The 14,474-nt window shown below is 45.8% G+C and overlaps 1 protein-coding gene across 1 annotated transcript in view; it reads right to left on the bottom strand.

The window, feature by feature from the left end:
* Positions 1-476: 476 nt before the first annotated feature.
* DNAH9 (dynein axonemal heavy chain 9) overlaps positions 477-14,474 on the bottom strand; it is a 480,799-nt gene continuing 466,801 nt past the window's right edge. The window contains exon 69 of the mRNA XM_090059292.1: positions 477-2,980. Within this exon, the coding sequence (XP_089915418.1) occupies positions 2,753-2,980 (228 nt within the window). The 3' untranslated portion in view covers positions 477-2,752. The remainder of the gene's footprint in view (positions 2,981-14,474) is intronic.

Raw genomic sequence — 14,474 nt, forward strand, 5'->3', positions numbered from 1 at the left:
ACATGTAGATGCTTACCCATAGCGTGCAGTAAGTTAGGCAAACACATAGTAATACATCTCATGTAGAGTGCCCACTGTGAAATGGAATACAGTGGATATTTTATATCAGGGTACCCAAACTTTTGGGCCCATGGGATGGATAAGTATTGTCGGGCAGTCTTCAGAGCAAAGGCCACAGATTCAGTACGGCACCCCAACCCTGGGCCCAATCCCTAGCCCCATGTTTTCCATGCCCTAGGCCCCAGGACTGACCCTGAACACACTGGCCAGATCCTGCATGTGGGGCCACATTACTGGGTTCATGGAGCTTGGAAATTTGGCAGTGGGGGAGCAGTGAAACCATTATTTGCCACTGTTCTCCCAATGTACAGGCCCTTGGGGAGCACTGTGGGCCAGATCATGTGACTCCATAGCCCTTGGCTGGTGGTTGAGCACCTCTGTTTCACACAAAACCACAATCTGCTTCTGGATGCAAGTGCAAGAATTGAGATTTTTATTAGGAAAATTACACAAGTATGAAATGTTTTCCTTTACTGAAATAATTTCTGTACCATATATTTAATTTCAATTATATTAAAAACCTTGGGAATAACCACTTCTTTCAATATTTCTAAAGATTAATGGGATTTCAGTGAGAAATTTTACAGTACAGTAAAACAACTGATTTTCACAATAAGTGTCAGGTTTCTCAGCATTAGCACTTTTCTTCATATCTCACTGGAACATTTATTTGAAGAAAACAACAATGTGGAAAGAATCAAAAAAATTATTCCAATAGCTACAGACTTAATTCAAGGCTTGTAAAGGCCAATAGAGAGGTATCCGCTGACTTCAGTTGACTTAGGACATAAACAGAAAAATGTAGGTTTCATCAAAGGTAAACCTACTCAGAACATCAAGAGAAGTAAATCTGTTTAGGGCGATTGAAATACCATATTTACCTGAATACAAGATGGGTTTTTCCCCCCCTAATTAGCACAAGAAAAAAGCCTGTTGTATTACAATAATATACAAGAAAGTCACACTAAATACATTGGGGATTGTTAAACTACTGCCAAAAGCAGTATGTGCTCAGCAATGGAAAACAACTGTGATATTGACTAAATGCAACCAACACTAAGTGTGACTATGAAATACATAAGCTATAGTGGATAAGCAGGCTGATGGCAACCACGGGTATGTCCAGACATGAATGGACATTTGGTTCCCTGGGGACAAGTAGTGGCGGTACACCTTGCACCGCTGCTACTTGTCCCTGAGGAAAGCTCATGCCAAGTGTGCTTTGGCATGTGATAAGTTACCTGGCAGGGGGCGTGGGGCAGTAGGGGAGGCTGAAGCTAGCACTATGCTGGCCCCAGCAGCCTTACCTAGGGTCCTGTGGGCCTCACGGGGCTGCAGGTGCAGCAATGCTGCCAGGCAAAGCCTGGCCAGTAGCTGAAGCATGGCTCCGGGTGGCCTGGCTCCACTTTTCAGCAGTGTATGCTACCTGAGTATGTGTTCATGTACTACTCCATTTCCTCTCCCTTCCACCCCCCGCATTTTTTGATACCTGGATCCAGGGGTCAAGAAAACCATAGAAAACAAAACAGAGCAGCACCCACAAAAGGCTAAGCTAAACCTACCACAAGGATAGGTTAGGGCAGCCCACCTGAACAAGACATATACCCTTTAAACATAGTCCTCTGGCAAACATGATGAAACAGATCTCAAACAGTTCAGCCAGAATCCCTCTGTCACCCCTCTCTCAACCTGGAACATATGATTAGTGTGCCCCATTCTCCATGAGGTGGAGTCAGACCAGGCTGCCCTTTGCCTCATTTGCATATACAGTTTTGGAGGATCCCAAGACTTGTGACAAGGATACTCAGTTCTGTTCATGAGTGGGAGCTAATTAGCACATGAATCCTTTGTTGGGGGGTATCTGTAGTACACAAACATACTGAGCAGTGCTGAGCTGTGGGGTCACCGTGGCTTGTCATGCTGTTAACTCTGGAGGGGCCCAGCCCAATGAAATACATGATAAGTTATGAGTTTTTGGCTTTGGGCAGATATCATGCATAGTTTGCATACCATAGTAGTAAGTGCTAAAATGCTGTTCCAAAATGTGTTTATGAGATGCTTGTGTTAAAATTTACAGCAGTTTCAAAAAACAAAAAAGTAATATGCATTGATTCTGGATGAATTAAGTATATAGGCATTGTATGCAGCCATGTTTGCTTTCAAAGTTATTGTTTTCCAATTTGCTTTGTGCTTTTATATGTTCAGGGAGAGCAAAGTCTGACAGTAATAAGAAAAAGGAGGGGCTATCAGGGGAAAAGCTGGGGAGAAACAAAGAGCAAAGGGGCTGTCTGATCACTGAGATTTATTTTTCCTGCTGTAACAGTGGAAAGAGGACAAATTCAAGGCAAACCTCCAATAATAAGTTTATATATCTAGAAAATTATAACAAAATTATACATTTCCCATATACAGAAACTAATTATGGGGTAGGGGGTCATTTTATAATCAGAGTCATCTTCTATTCAAGTAAATATGGTAAAAAGCAATTCTCTAATTTACAGGAGTAGAGAATCCATCCTACATTATTTCTTCAGTATTTCTTGCTATACATGACATATTTTTAAGAATGAGTTTGAGAAATTACAGTACTTACTAGTCTAAACATAGTTATTTCATCTTTCATATATTCCTTTAAAAATTTAAATAAGAAATGGTTAAAAGTTTCTCATGAATGCATCCTGCCTTGATGCAACTAAACTTGCAGTAGCAATGCTACGCCAGCAAGGACCCACTTGGAAGGGTTTTCTTTAGTTTTAAGGTTAAAAGTCCACACGTAAGTTGGCCCCCTTTGACGGGTTTTGTACACAGGACATGGATACACATTGCGAGTGTCCTGTTTATCAGCAGGTATGGCTCTGATGAAAATAACAGGCGCAGCTGGGGTGAGTTCTTTCAGCCTGGCATCTGTGATTATCCCAGTCTGTAGAGAAAAGAACATTTTTTTTAGTTGCTACCAACCAAGCTCTTCAACACCAGCTGTCAACTGTGACCCTAATATGCATTATCATCAATAGCCTCCAGCAACTTCCACAACCTGTTTCCAGCCATGTGTTTCTTCTTGTCTCTGTTCTTTAACAACTGCCGCTGCTTGTGCCCCTGGCTGAATATAACCGTGTTATATAAAAGGAAAATATAACATTTTTCTTCCTGTGGATAACTGTAATCTCCCCTTCCCCCATTCCTACACAAGTCACTTTTCCCAGAATAAAATATAAAAAATTTGGCTTTGTTAGGTTAAGCAACAGAACACAAACAAACAATGCCTCCCTCCCCACAATTTGTCTAGGATCTAATAAATAAATGCCCTGTTTCTTTTGGACTCCTGTTTGGTTCTCAGTCTGGATCCATGTAACATACTGCAGTGAAGACACCATCTATTGCCCCCCCACTCCCCCAGAGAAAAGAAGAAAGTATCCCATTTTTCTTGCTGTAAACTGAGCATATCAAATTCCTGATATACTTTGACTACAAAATCTTCTAGTAATAATGTGAAAGGACAGTCCTACTGTTGGGCATGTACATTTCAGAGGAAAAAAAGTACGTATGCTTTTGGATAGGTGCAATTATCTTCCTTCACGTATTAAAATGCATGTGGTAGAGGTGAGTATTTTGAGATACGAGTAGTCAGTGTCAAATATATCAGAAGCTTTGCTGTTATGTAAATATTGAAGGAGAAAGAGTGCAGTTATATACTAACATTGTCTTTTATTTATGCCGCAGTCTTCAAACCTACTCTTGCCCAAGACTTCATAGGAAAATAACTGAGGATTAATGGCTAATCCTGAAATTCCCACTCAGTTTTTATACAATCTTTATACAAAAAGAACACCCCCTAATTGATGTCTGACAGAGAAAGAACTGAGTAGGGTTCAAGACTAGGATGTAGGTTGTAACCATGTGCTTTTATTATTTGTGTTGAAATGCACTAAAAATTAACCATGTCAACACTTCAACTACATCTTGGATAACCACTGTATCACTCTTGAAGGTTTGTGTCAATATGCTCTCCAGGCCTAGTAGGATGAGGAAATTAGGCGTAATGAAGCAGAGAGTCTGGGGGGATGCCAAAGCCTTTCCTTTTCCCCTGTATCAACAACTTCTGCTGCTAGTTCAATCAATAAGTGAACTCACATACAGCATTTATGCCCCAAACATGTGGCAGCATGCCATTACAACGTAAGCAACTGGGCATCTCAATCAGCAGCTGACCTCAAACTGACTAGGGCGGGCAAAATACGTCTCACGAGCCAATTCCAGCTCAACTAATTGGATCTGGCCTGAGGGTGACCACCCAGGCAGGGTGTGTAGGAGCACAGCCCGAGCTGCCCCGGGTAGGAGTGGGTGGGACACAGCTCCATGTGGAACATCGTGGGAGGAGCTATGGGCCGGGGTGGGGGGGGGAGGACTACACCTGCACTGCACTGCACTGCCCAGGCAAGCTCCTTGCTTCCCCTTCCTCCCTCCCTCCACCCCAAGCCAGCTCCAAGGACCTAATATGTGCAGGCAGCCCTCTCCACAAACATACCCTCCCCACCTCCCCCCTCCCCTCCCCCCCCACACAATATACAAGACTTTATCTGAGCTATTATGAAACCACCTCTATATAAACACTCCTTTAAAAAGCCCATAAATCAGGACAAAAATATTTTTTGAAATTAAAATACTATAGATTGTTACTATGGATGCTTGATTTTTAGTGCATATTTTTTAAATCTATCATTTATTAAAATTATACCTTTTGAAAGATTTTATGACACACCTCAAGACATAACACCCTAACCTGCCACAGGTATAGCAGGGGGACTATGGTGGCCAACATCCTGCTTCTGTAAAGGTTGTTTAATATAGGCTCAAGAGATCCCAGGAGGAAGGCCATGCCCTCTGCTCCAGAGGAAGGCAAAAATCCGCACAGCCCATAGCAATCTGACCATGGGGTAAACTTCCTTTCTTGTCCCAGATACGTTGATTGGTCTGACTCTGAGCGGAAGGGTAAGACCCTCTAGCTGGGAAACTCTGGGTTTAAGTCTCCATAGAAGCACTGGCACACCCCAGACAAAATCCCCACACTTTCATGCAACTAACACCTAATCACCCTGAGGAAGGATTTTAAAAGCCTTGATACATGTAGCAAACAGGGGCAGAGGGAGGAAGTTAGGGCTGTGTGAAACAGCACCGTTTCATTTCAACTTCTGTTTCCCTATTTTGAAGGGACAGTGTTTCATTACATTGTTTCATTTCATTTTGAAGCACAGTTCTGTTTCATTTAGTCGAAACTGTTTAGCTGTTTTGACATTTCACCCATAGGCTATAATGGGGAATCATGAAAATGCATATAACCATGCCATGTCTTGCCTGATTCAGATGAAAATTGCAGGGATGGTAGTCCCTTCTGAGGGCATAAGGTCTGCCAATTTTCAAGGAGATAGGTGCAGAGGGTTTTGTGAAACTGCACCTCAGACAGTTGAAAGCAAAACTCATTTGCCGGCGGCCTGCTGTCATCCTGTGTGCAGATCTGGGGGCCTGCACCCCTGGGAGGGTTGTGGGGCTGCTCCAGACTCCTCTTGGTGGTGCGGGCCCCCAGATCTGTATGCAAAATGACAGAAGGCTGCTGCTGCTACCTGGGAACAGCGCTGGGCACAGCATGCACCCAGCCCTGGGAAGACTGCTGCTGGCTCCAGGCAGCAGCGGCAACCTCTTGTCATCCAGCACACAGATTTGGGGCCTGAGCCCCCTCTAGGAGGCCCATGCTCAGTGGCAGTACTGGCAGGGCAGGTGGGGGGGACTACAGAGAATTTTGGGGTGGCAGCAGCCCCACTTCCATCACTGTGGCCCGCCCTGAGCACCGGGGAGAGTCCGGTGCTGCCCCTGCTGCAGCCCTGGGAGAGGTGGATGCCACCTGCCTGCAGCCGCTGGGCTGTGCCATGCCAAGGGGCTTGGGGCATGATGCAGCCTAGTGGCTGCAAACAAGAAGCTTCTGCCACTCCTGGGGATGCAGCAGGGGTGGTACCAGGCTCTTCCAGGCATTTGGTGCCAGTGCTGGGAGGGCAGGTTGAGCTCCATGAGGCTGGTGGAGCCACTCAGAGTACAGCTCTGGCTCTCCCCACCTCCCACTGTTGGGCTGAACTCCAAGGAACTCCACCAGTTGCATAGAGCTGAGCCCGGTGATGGGAGGCAGGGGAGAGCCACTGGCCAGGGCTGCACTTGGAGCCAGGGCTGCACTCTGAGCAGCTCCACCACTGGCTCTCCACTGCCTCCCACCACCAGGCTCAGCTCTGTTAGGCTGCGGAGCTTCCAGTCACTGGGCTGTGCTTGCCAGGGCTGCGCTTGGAGCTAGGGCTGCACTCCAAGTGGCCCCACCAGCCCCATGGAGTTCAGCCTGGTGATGGAAGATGGCAGAAGAGCCAGTGGTGGAGCTGCTCAGAGCACAGCCCTGGCAAGCACAGCCTGGAGGTGAGAGGCTCCACAGTGCTGGAGAGCTGAGCTTGGTGGTGGGAGGAGCTATGGGCCGGCGGGGGGGGGCGGCTGTGCTCAGAACCAGGGCTGTGCTTGGAGCGGCACTGCTACTGGCTCTCTGCTGCTGCCTGTCACCAGGCTCAGCTCTGTGGGGCTGTGGAGCCTCCTGCCTCTAGGCTGTGCTCACCAGGGCTGCACTTGGAGCCAGGGCTGCACTGGAAGTGGCTCCACCACTAGCTCTCCTGCCACCAGGCTGAGCTCTGTGGGCTGGCGGATTTCTTGCCTTGCAAGGCTTCTTTGTTAACCTGTCATATAAAGGGAAATAATCCTGCTGCACCCACTAGGGATATTCAGCATATGAAGTATTTATCCAGGACAGAACAAGAGTAACACCTGCTCACAGCATCCTTAGTATTGACAGTGTTCTTAGTGACCATTAAATAAACTCACAGTGCATATCTGCAGAACATAAGATCATAATTTAGGAAAAGCAGTAAGTCCAAGGATGATGATCTCATTTTGAATATCCCCTAATTACCCATTCTGTGATAATTTTTTTTAAGAGAAAAGGCTTATTATCTTAAAACCAATAAGAATAGAAGCAGGCAAAGAAGGAAGGGCTGCTCAACTTCTTAGTTGCCAGGGGCCACACAAGCCATGGGCTATACCAGCAGGGGCCACATGACATGAAGGCCACATCAACATGAATCATGGGCTCCCTGGGTGCTGTCCAGTTACACTGAGCACAAGGAGACTCCCCACCCCTGCAGCACCAGGCATGTGGCAAGTGGGTGTTTCCCTTACACTGCATTGGCCATGGGTGCACTCCCTAGTCCCCACTGCACTGTGCAGATACCTCTGCTCCACCTTCAGCTCCCTATTCTTGGGCTCCTCTCCTGCACTGCATTGTACTGCACTGTACTGCATGGCACGGCACCAGTGCCGAACAGCACGGGCTTCTCTGAAATTGTGGATGTGCTATGCTGCTCCATCCCATCTCCTGGGGCAGAGTGGAAAGCAGAAGCCAGAGGGAGCCTGAAGCCTCCGGCTGCTTCTGCTGCAGGCAAAGTGATGGGTGGTGGGGTGTGGGGGCTGAGTTGGAGCCCTGGGGCTGCAAACTAACCCACTGTGGATCACATGAAGCTTGTGGGCTGCTAGTTGGACAGCTTTGCTCTAGGAAGCAGGAAAAGAAAAACAAGAAAGAGGTAGCTGGAGAATCAATGAGATGACTGGAATACATCACCAGGGGAGAACCTGAGGAAATCAAGTGACTATATGAGCATGTACCTGAGGTTTGTGGCACCCCAAAACACATGGTACAAATATATGCTGCTGCTATTTGTCCCATGGGAAATGTGGACCCCTGCACATGCAAGCTCCTGAGGATGCACCCCATGGCTCTGAAAGCAGGAGTGAATGGGACAGGGGTCCAGCCAGCATTTTCTTCTACCCTTTCAATCAAGGGTAAAGGATCAGGAATGAGCAGGTGCATCCTGGAGTTCAACACTTGGCTACATAGATGGTGTTACTAGCAGGGCTATGACTTCGCTGAACATGGGGCGGTGTTCCAAGATGAAGAAGTAGTGGGAAGATAAGTGGTCCACCTGATGAAAAGAGTGAAGAATGTCTTCTTTTAACCTAGTGAGGAGGGCTTTAAGTCAGGTTCACCAGGAAATTAAGATAAGAGCCAAGAAGTAAGTAAAGAGCCTGGGGGACCTGAAGAAAAACCTAGTGTGAGGAAGCAATAGCTAAAGCCTTAACAGTGTTTTCAGAGAGAAATTAAGAGAGTCATTTAGTTACCTGAAATGTTTAAATATTAATGTAGGAAAAATGAGGAACAAGAAGGATGAATTGTAAATCTTACTGTGATCATGGAATTATGATGTAATTGAGATAATGGAGATGTGGTGGGATAGTTCCTATGACAAGCGTACTGTCACAGAAGGGTATAATGTGTTCAGGAAGGAGAGGCAGGGTAAAAAAGGAGGAGCTGTTGTCCTATATATAAGGAATGTGTACATATGGTCTGAGGTGTAGTATGAAGTAGAAGCCAGATCTGCTGGAGGGGAGAACAGTACGGGGGATGCCATAGCTGGCATCTGGTATTGGCCACCAAGCCAGGAGGAAGGGGTGTACAAGACTTTCTTTAAAAAACAAACCGGTGTTTCCAAATTGCAGGGACTGTTTTTCATGGGGGACATTTAATTACTGTGTCATCTGCTGGGAAGAAAACAAAGCAGTGCACAGGCAACCCAGCAAGCTCTTAGACTGGGTTACAAATACCTTTTGGTACAGGTGGTGGAAAGGCCAACCATGGGTAGAGAAAGCTCTTCTACACTTGTTACTCACAAACAAGGGTGGGGAATGATATATGAATGTGCAGGCAGAGGGTTACTTGGGTGACAGTGGGCACAACTACACATGCCTATTAACATGCATCTGCACGTGTGCCCTGACTGCACCACATTGAGCTGGGTCCCAGCAGCCCTGCATAGCAGGGAGTCTGGGGTGGGGGTTTAGTCCGCCAGCCCAGGGATGCTCTGATCAGGCTCAGTGTGCTGTGGACAGGGTGGCGGGGGCACAAGAATGCTTCAGTGTGGGGCTAGCTGGTAGGCAGCCCCTGCACTGAAGAACCCTCGAGCCCCAGCTAGCTGGGTTGCTGTCTACATGTGCACTGGTATGCATGAAAAATCTCTGGAGTAGGGTAATACTTATATTTACAAGTACTATCCTGCTGCAGAGTTTATTAGTTTTGTGTGCCCACGCATGTGTAGACACTGGGTGCATCACCATAGTGACCAGCTATGGCAATGTAGCATCAGCGGGCACAAAGCATGATGCCAACACTACTGCACAGTAGCAATGAGCTATGTTGCCATAGTTTGTCGCTATGGTGATGTAGTGTCTAAAAATAATCGTGTGCCGCCAGGACTGCACAATCATTTAGTATTTGCTAAAGCAACTACTAAATGACTGTGCAGTACCAAATGTACAATTGGGGCACATGTAGATGCACCCACTGTAAAATTTACTGCACAGTTAGTTAGGCAACGGCCAGTAAATGTCTCATGTAGACACACCCAGTGACCATGAAATGACTAAGTTCAAGATCCTAAGGGATGAAAGGAAAGAGAGCAGAAGAATAAAGACAATGTAGTTCAAAAGAGCATATTACAACAAACTCAGGGAGCAGGTGGGCAGGATCCCCCAGGAGGAAGGTCTAAGAGGAAAAGGAGTCCAACAATTCTCACTGTACTTTAAGGAGGCCTTGCTAAAGGCACAGAAGTAAGCTAACCCAGTGTGAAGAAAAAATGGGAAGTGCAGCAGGAGACCAGCCTGGCTATACAGCAGTCTCTTAAATAATCTGAAACTCAAGAGGGAATTGTACAAAAAGTGGAAGCTTGGTCATATTCTTACAGAAGAGTGTAACCTTCATACACCTAGGTAACCCACTCTAAAAAATAACACCATAGTTTCTAGGATCGGAAGGGATCTGAGCAGATCATCTAGTCTGACCCCCTGCCATGGCAGGAAAGAGTACTGGGGTCAAAAGACCCCAGCAAGGTGTTCATCTAACCTCTTCTTAAAGACCCCCAGGGTAGGAGCCTGCACCACTTCTCTTGGAAGTTGGTTCCAGATCCTAGCCGCCCTGACTGTGAAGTAGCGCCTCCTGATATCTAACCTAAACCCACCCTCTGCCAGCTTGTGACCATTATTCTTGGTCACTCCTGGTGGTGCTCGGGGGAACAGGGACTCCCCCAATGCCTGCTGATCCCCCCTGATTAGTTTATAACAGGCCACAAGATCCCCCCTCAGCCTTCTCTTTTGGAGGCTGAACAGGTTCAGGTCCCATAGCCTCTCCTCGTAAGGCCTGCCCTGTTGTCCTATTGCTTCCAGAACATCAGTAACTCACTAGCTGCATTACCCAAATTGCTTCCACAATTTCTACTAACCCCTTTTTGGCAGAATCTTAACAAAAAAACTCCATAACACCAGATAGCCTTATGCTTCCATAAACCTCCTGCCTCCATAATCCCAGCTCATCATTCCCCCATTACCTAGTTAACCTCACTTCTCTTTAATTCAGCTCACCCACTGCTATAATACCCCAGGTAATACTCTGCCTACATAATCACAGCTAACTTTTTTCTCCACATCTCCAGATCACTCCCACTGGACTCTGCCTTCCTGACCCCAGCTAACTCCCAACTGCAGAATCCCAGTTAACCTTTCCCTTCATAAATTCAGCTAGGCTCCTCCCCAAAAGCCTAACTAACCCCTTCAACTCCAAAATCCCAGGGAACCCCCTGCTTTGACAATCTCAACCCACTAGTTACCAACATGTGAGTTGATGCATCCCCACCATACTCCCAGTTAACCCTTCTACTTATGTGACTCAGATGACCACCTTTGTCTATAAACCCAGCTAAATCCACTTCTTGCATATACTCACTCAAACCATCAAATAGGAACAGTATGTGTGACAAACACAGGTGTGATCATATGTACTCCAGAAACAGCACATCTACAGCAGATGTCTACTGTGGAGCTGCTTAATTATTTCAGCAGGAAACATCTCATCATCTACATGGGCACCTCTATTAGGGCACACAAAACTAATAAACTCAGGAGCAAGCTAGTACTTGTATTTACAAGTACTGACCTGCTCCGGAGGTTCTTTGTGTGCAGCAGCACATATATAGATGCTGCCTGGTTGGCTGGGGCACAAGGGTACTTCAGTGCGGGGGCCCCCTGCCCCTGCCAGCTACCCCTGCACTGAAGCACCCTTGTTTTTTCATAGGGTTTTTTTCATAGACATTAAGGCTGGAAGGGACCTCAGAAGATCATCGAGTCCAGCCCCCCGCCCAAAGGGCAGGAAGTCAGTTGGGGTCATAGGATCCCAGCAAGATAAGCATCCAATTTGCTCTGGAAGGTGTTCAATGTAGGTGCTTGAACCACCTCTGATGGCAGGCTGTTCCAGACCCTGGGGGCTTGTGCCCCAGCCAGCCCCTCTGCAGCACATTGAGCTCAGTCAGAACAGCCCTGGTCTGCTGCTAGCCAAGGCTGCTTTGACCAGGTTCAATGTGCTGTGCATGAATAAACTCTGGAGAAATATACTCCAGAGTTTTTTTCTCCCGCATACACATTTAAACAGTGCACCCAGGTGTAACAGCTAAGGATTGTCTGTGTGATAAAGGTGCTTGCTGAACTTTCTGTGAGGATTAAACCAAGTGTTTTTTGTTGTTCATTTATGTATTAGAGGTGCATGTTGCCACTAAAAGTTTAATTAAAGTAAAAGATTAGTGAGGCCTTGTATGTAGTGAGGCCTTGTATGTAGTGAGGCCTAGTAAATTTAGCAAGGCCTTGTAGAGGTAGTAGTAGGCCTTGTGGCATAGTCAAAATTAACCTTATCAAAAGAATGCAAAGGCTTGTATTGCTATTGGTGAGTCCTAAGGAAAGTATGTAGTAGGAAAATCTAAATGGCTGTAAGTTATTAGCATAGCTCAGAAGTTATAAATTGGCTAGCACATCTGGAAATCATTAGAAGGGAGATGCAGCATTGTGAGAGAAGCTACTGATTTAAAATTAGCTGCTGACCTGGATTTGGTGGGCCAGTAGATCTTGAGAAGCCCGAGGACTGAATACCAGGGTCCTTCCCGGTACCCCTCAGACAGTGCTGATCAGGGATTCCTGACTCCATTGAGCTTTAAACAAGAGGAACTTGTCATACTTCAGTCATCAGAGGGGACTGCCAATAAGTTGCTGATGCAAATCGTTATTGTCTGTTATTGTTGTCTTGTCACTGTGCATAGTTGTATTTTTGTTAAGTCAATAAACCTTTCTTACCTTTTTACCCCCAACCACTCTATCAACCCCAAACCCTCTGCTAGCAGCTAAAACACCAGGAGCAAAAATCTCCAGAACAATAACCTTTAGAGTTTATTTGTGTGCATTAATTACACATGTAGACTCACCCACAATGCAAGACTACAGTGTCACTGTAGTCTCTGATGCCCACTGGAGACTAGCACAGGTTGGGTAGCTGCAGGACCAATTCCTTCTTGCTTCCCTCTCTCTACCTGGCCTCACAGAATTTTATGTAGATTTTAGTTTCTCAATGACACAATGGAAAATCAGAGACTCAACTAAGCACATTTAATCTTTCTTTTGCTAACACAACTTCCCTAGGTGGCTTGTTCCTTCTGTCCTTGCAGTTAGGAAGATTTTCCTGAGATAGAATTTAATTTTGCTTTGCAGCAGTTTAAACCTATTGCTTTATGTCCTGCATGGTCTGGCAAGGGAAAAAAGTTGTTTTCTCTCTTCTTTATGATAACTTGAAAAATATTTGACAACTCTTATCCTGTTCTCTTTTAATGAAATGGAAACTTGGTCATATTCCAAGGGAAGAGTAGAAGAGTATTACACAGGCATGGAGGGAGAAAATCAGGGAAGCCACGGCATGATTTGAGTTGCAACGGGCAAGTGACAAAAAAAAGCAATAAAAAGGGATTCTACAAGTTTGTCAAGAGTAAAAGGAGGATCAAAGAAACCGTAAGTCCCTTACAGAATGTAGAAAGTAATTTAGTCACAGCTGATGCAGACAAGGCTGCAGTATATAAATGCCTGTTTTCCTTTGGGCTTCACAAATAAAGTCAGCTACCAGACGATGGGTGTAATTGGCAGCTAAGATAGTGAAAGAGACAAACAGCCTACAGTCGTGGAAGTACAGGCTACGAATTACTTAGAGAAGCTAGATGCTTTCAAATCAGCAGGGCCAAATGGGATGCAAGCAAAGGTATTGAAGGAATTGGCTGAGGTAATTGAAGAACAACTGGCTATCCTCTCTGAGAACTCGAGGAGGTTGGGTGAGGTCTTAGATGACAGAAAAAGGGCAAGCATAATGCCCATGTTTAGGAAACAAAAGAAGGAGAATGCGTGGAATTAAAGACCAGTAAGTCTGACCTCAATACCTGGAAATAAACATAGAATCAGAAACTTAGGTTTGGAAGCGATCTCAGGAGGCCGCCTTGTCCAACTCCCTGCTCAAAGCAGGACCAATGCCCAACTAGATGGTTCCAGCTAGGGCTTTGTAAATCTGGGTCTTAATAACCTCCAAGAATGGAGATTTTCCCACCTCTCTAGGTAACCCATTCCAGTGCTTCACCACCCTCTTAGTGAGAAAGTTTTTCCTTATATCCAACTTAAACCTCTCTTGCTGCAACTTGAGACCACTGCTCCTTGTTCTGACATCTGCCACCACTGAGAGCAGTCTAGCTCCATTCTCTTTGGAACCACAGTTAAAAGCTGCTATGAAATCTCTCCTCAGTCTTCTCTTCTGCAAACTAAATGAGCTCAGTTACCTTACCTCTCCTCAGAAGCCATGTGTCTCAGCCTCCTAAACATTTTCACTGCCCTTGGTTGGACTCTCCCCAACCTGCGCACATCCTTTTCATAGTGGGTGGCCCAAAACTGGACACACTACTCCAGATGTGGCCTCACCAATGCAGAATAGAAGGGAAGAATTACTTCTCTTGATCTGCTGGCAAAGCTCCTAATAATGCAGCCCAGTATGCTGTTATCCACCTTATATTTGTATCCACCTTACACTACTTTGTTCTAGTCTGTACAACCTTATCCTATTTATGAGAATGTTTTGGGAGACAGGGTTCAAATCTTGGCTAAAATCAAGATATAGTCCATCCATTGTTTTCCCCCATCCACAGAGCCTATCACCTTATCAGAGAAGAAAATCAAGTTGGTCAGTCATGACATGCTCTTAGTGGGCGCATCCTCTTGAGTGGGAACATGCATTTCCCCATAGGCAAACAGCAGCAGCACAATATGTGCCCTCAGTTAGCTTGCGAGGCTCCATTCTGTCCCTGAACCTTAAAACTAGTTACCATCTGCTTAAGTAACCTCTCTTTTTCATGTTCTACCTAAATTTTCTCTGCTGCAGAAGC

The sequence above is a fragment of the Crocodylus siamensis genome, chromosome 8 (genome assembly GCF_052110815.1).
Source record: "Crocodylus siamensis isolate JL-2025a chromosome 8, ASM5211081v1, whole genome shotgun sequence".
In the NCBI taxonomy this organism is placed as follows: domain Eukaryota; kingdom Metazoa; phylum Chordata; order Crocodylia; family Crocodylidae; genus Crocodylus; species Crocodylus siamensis.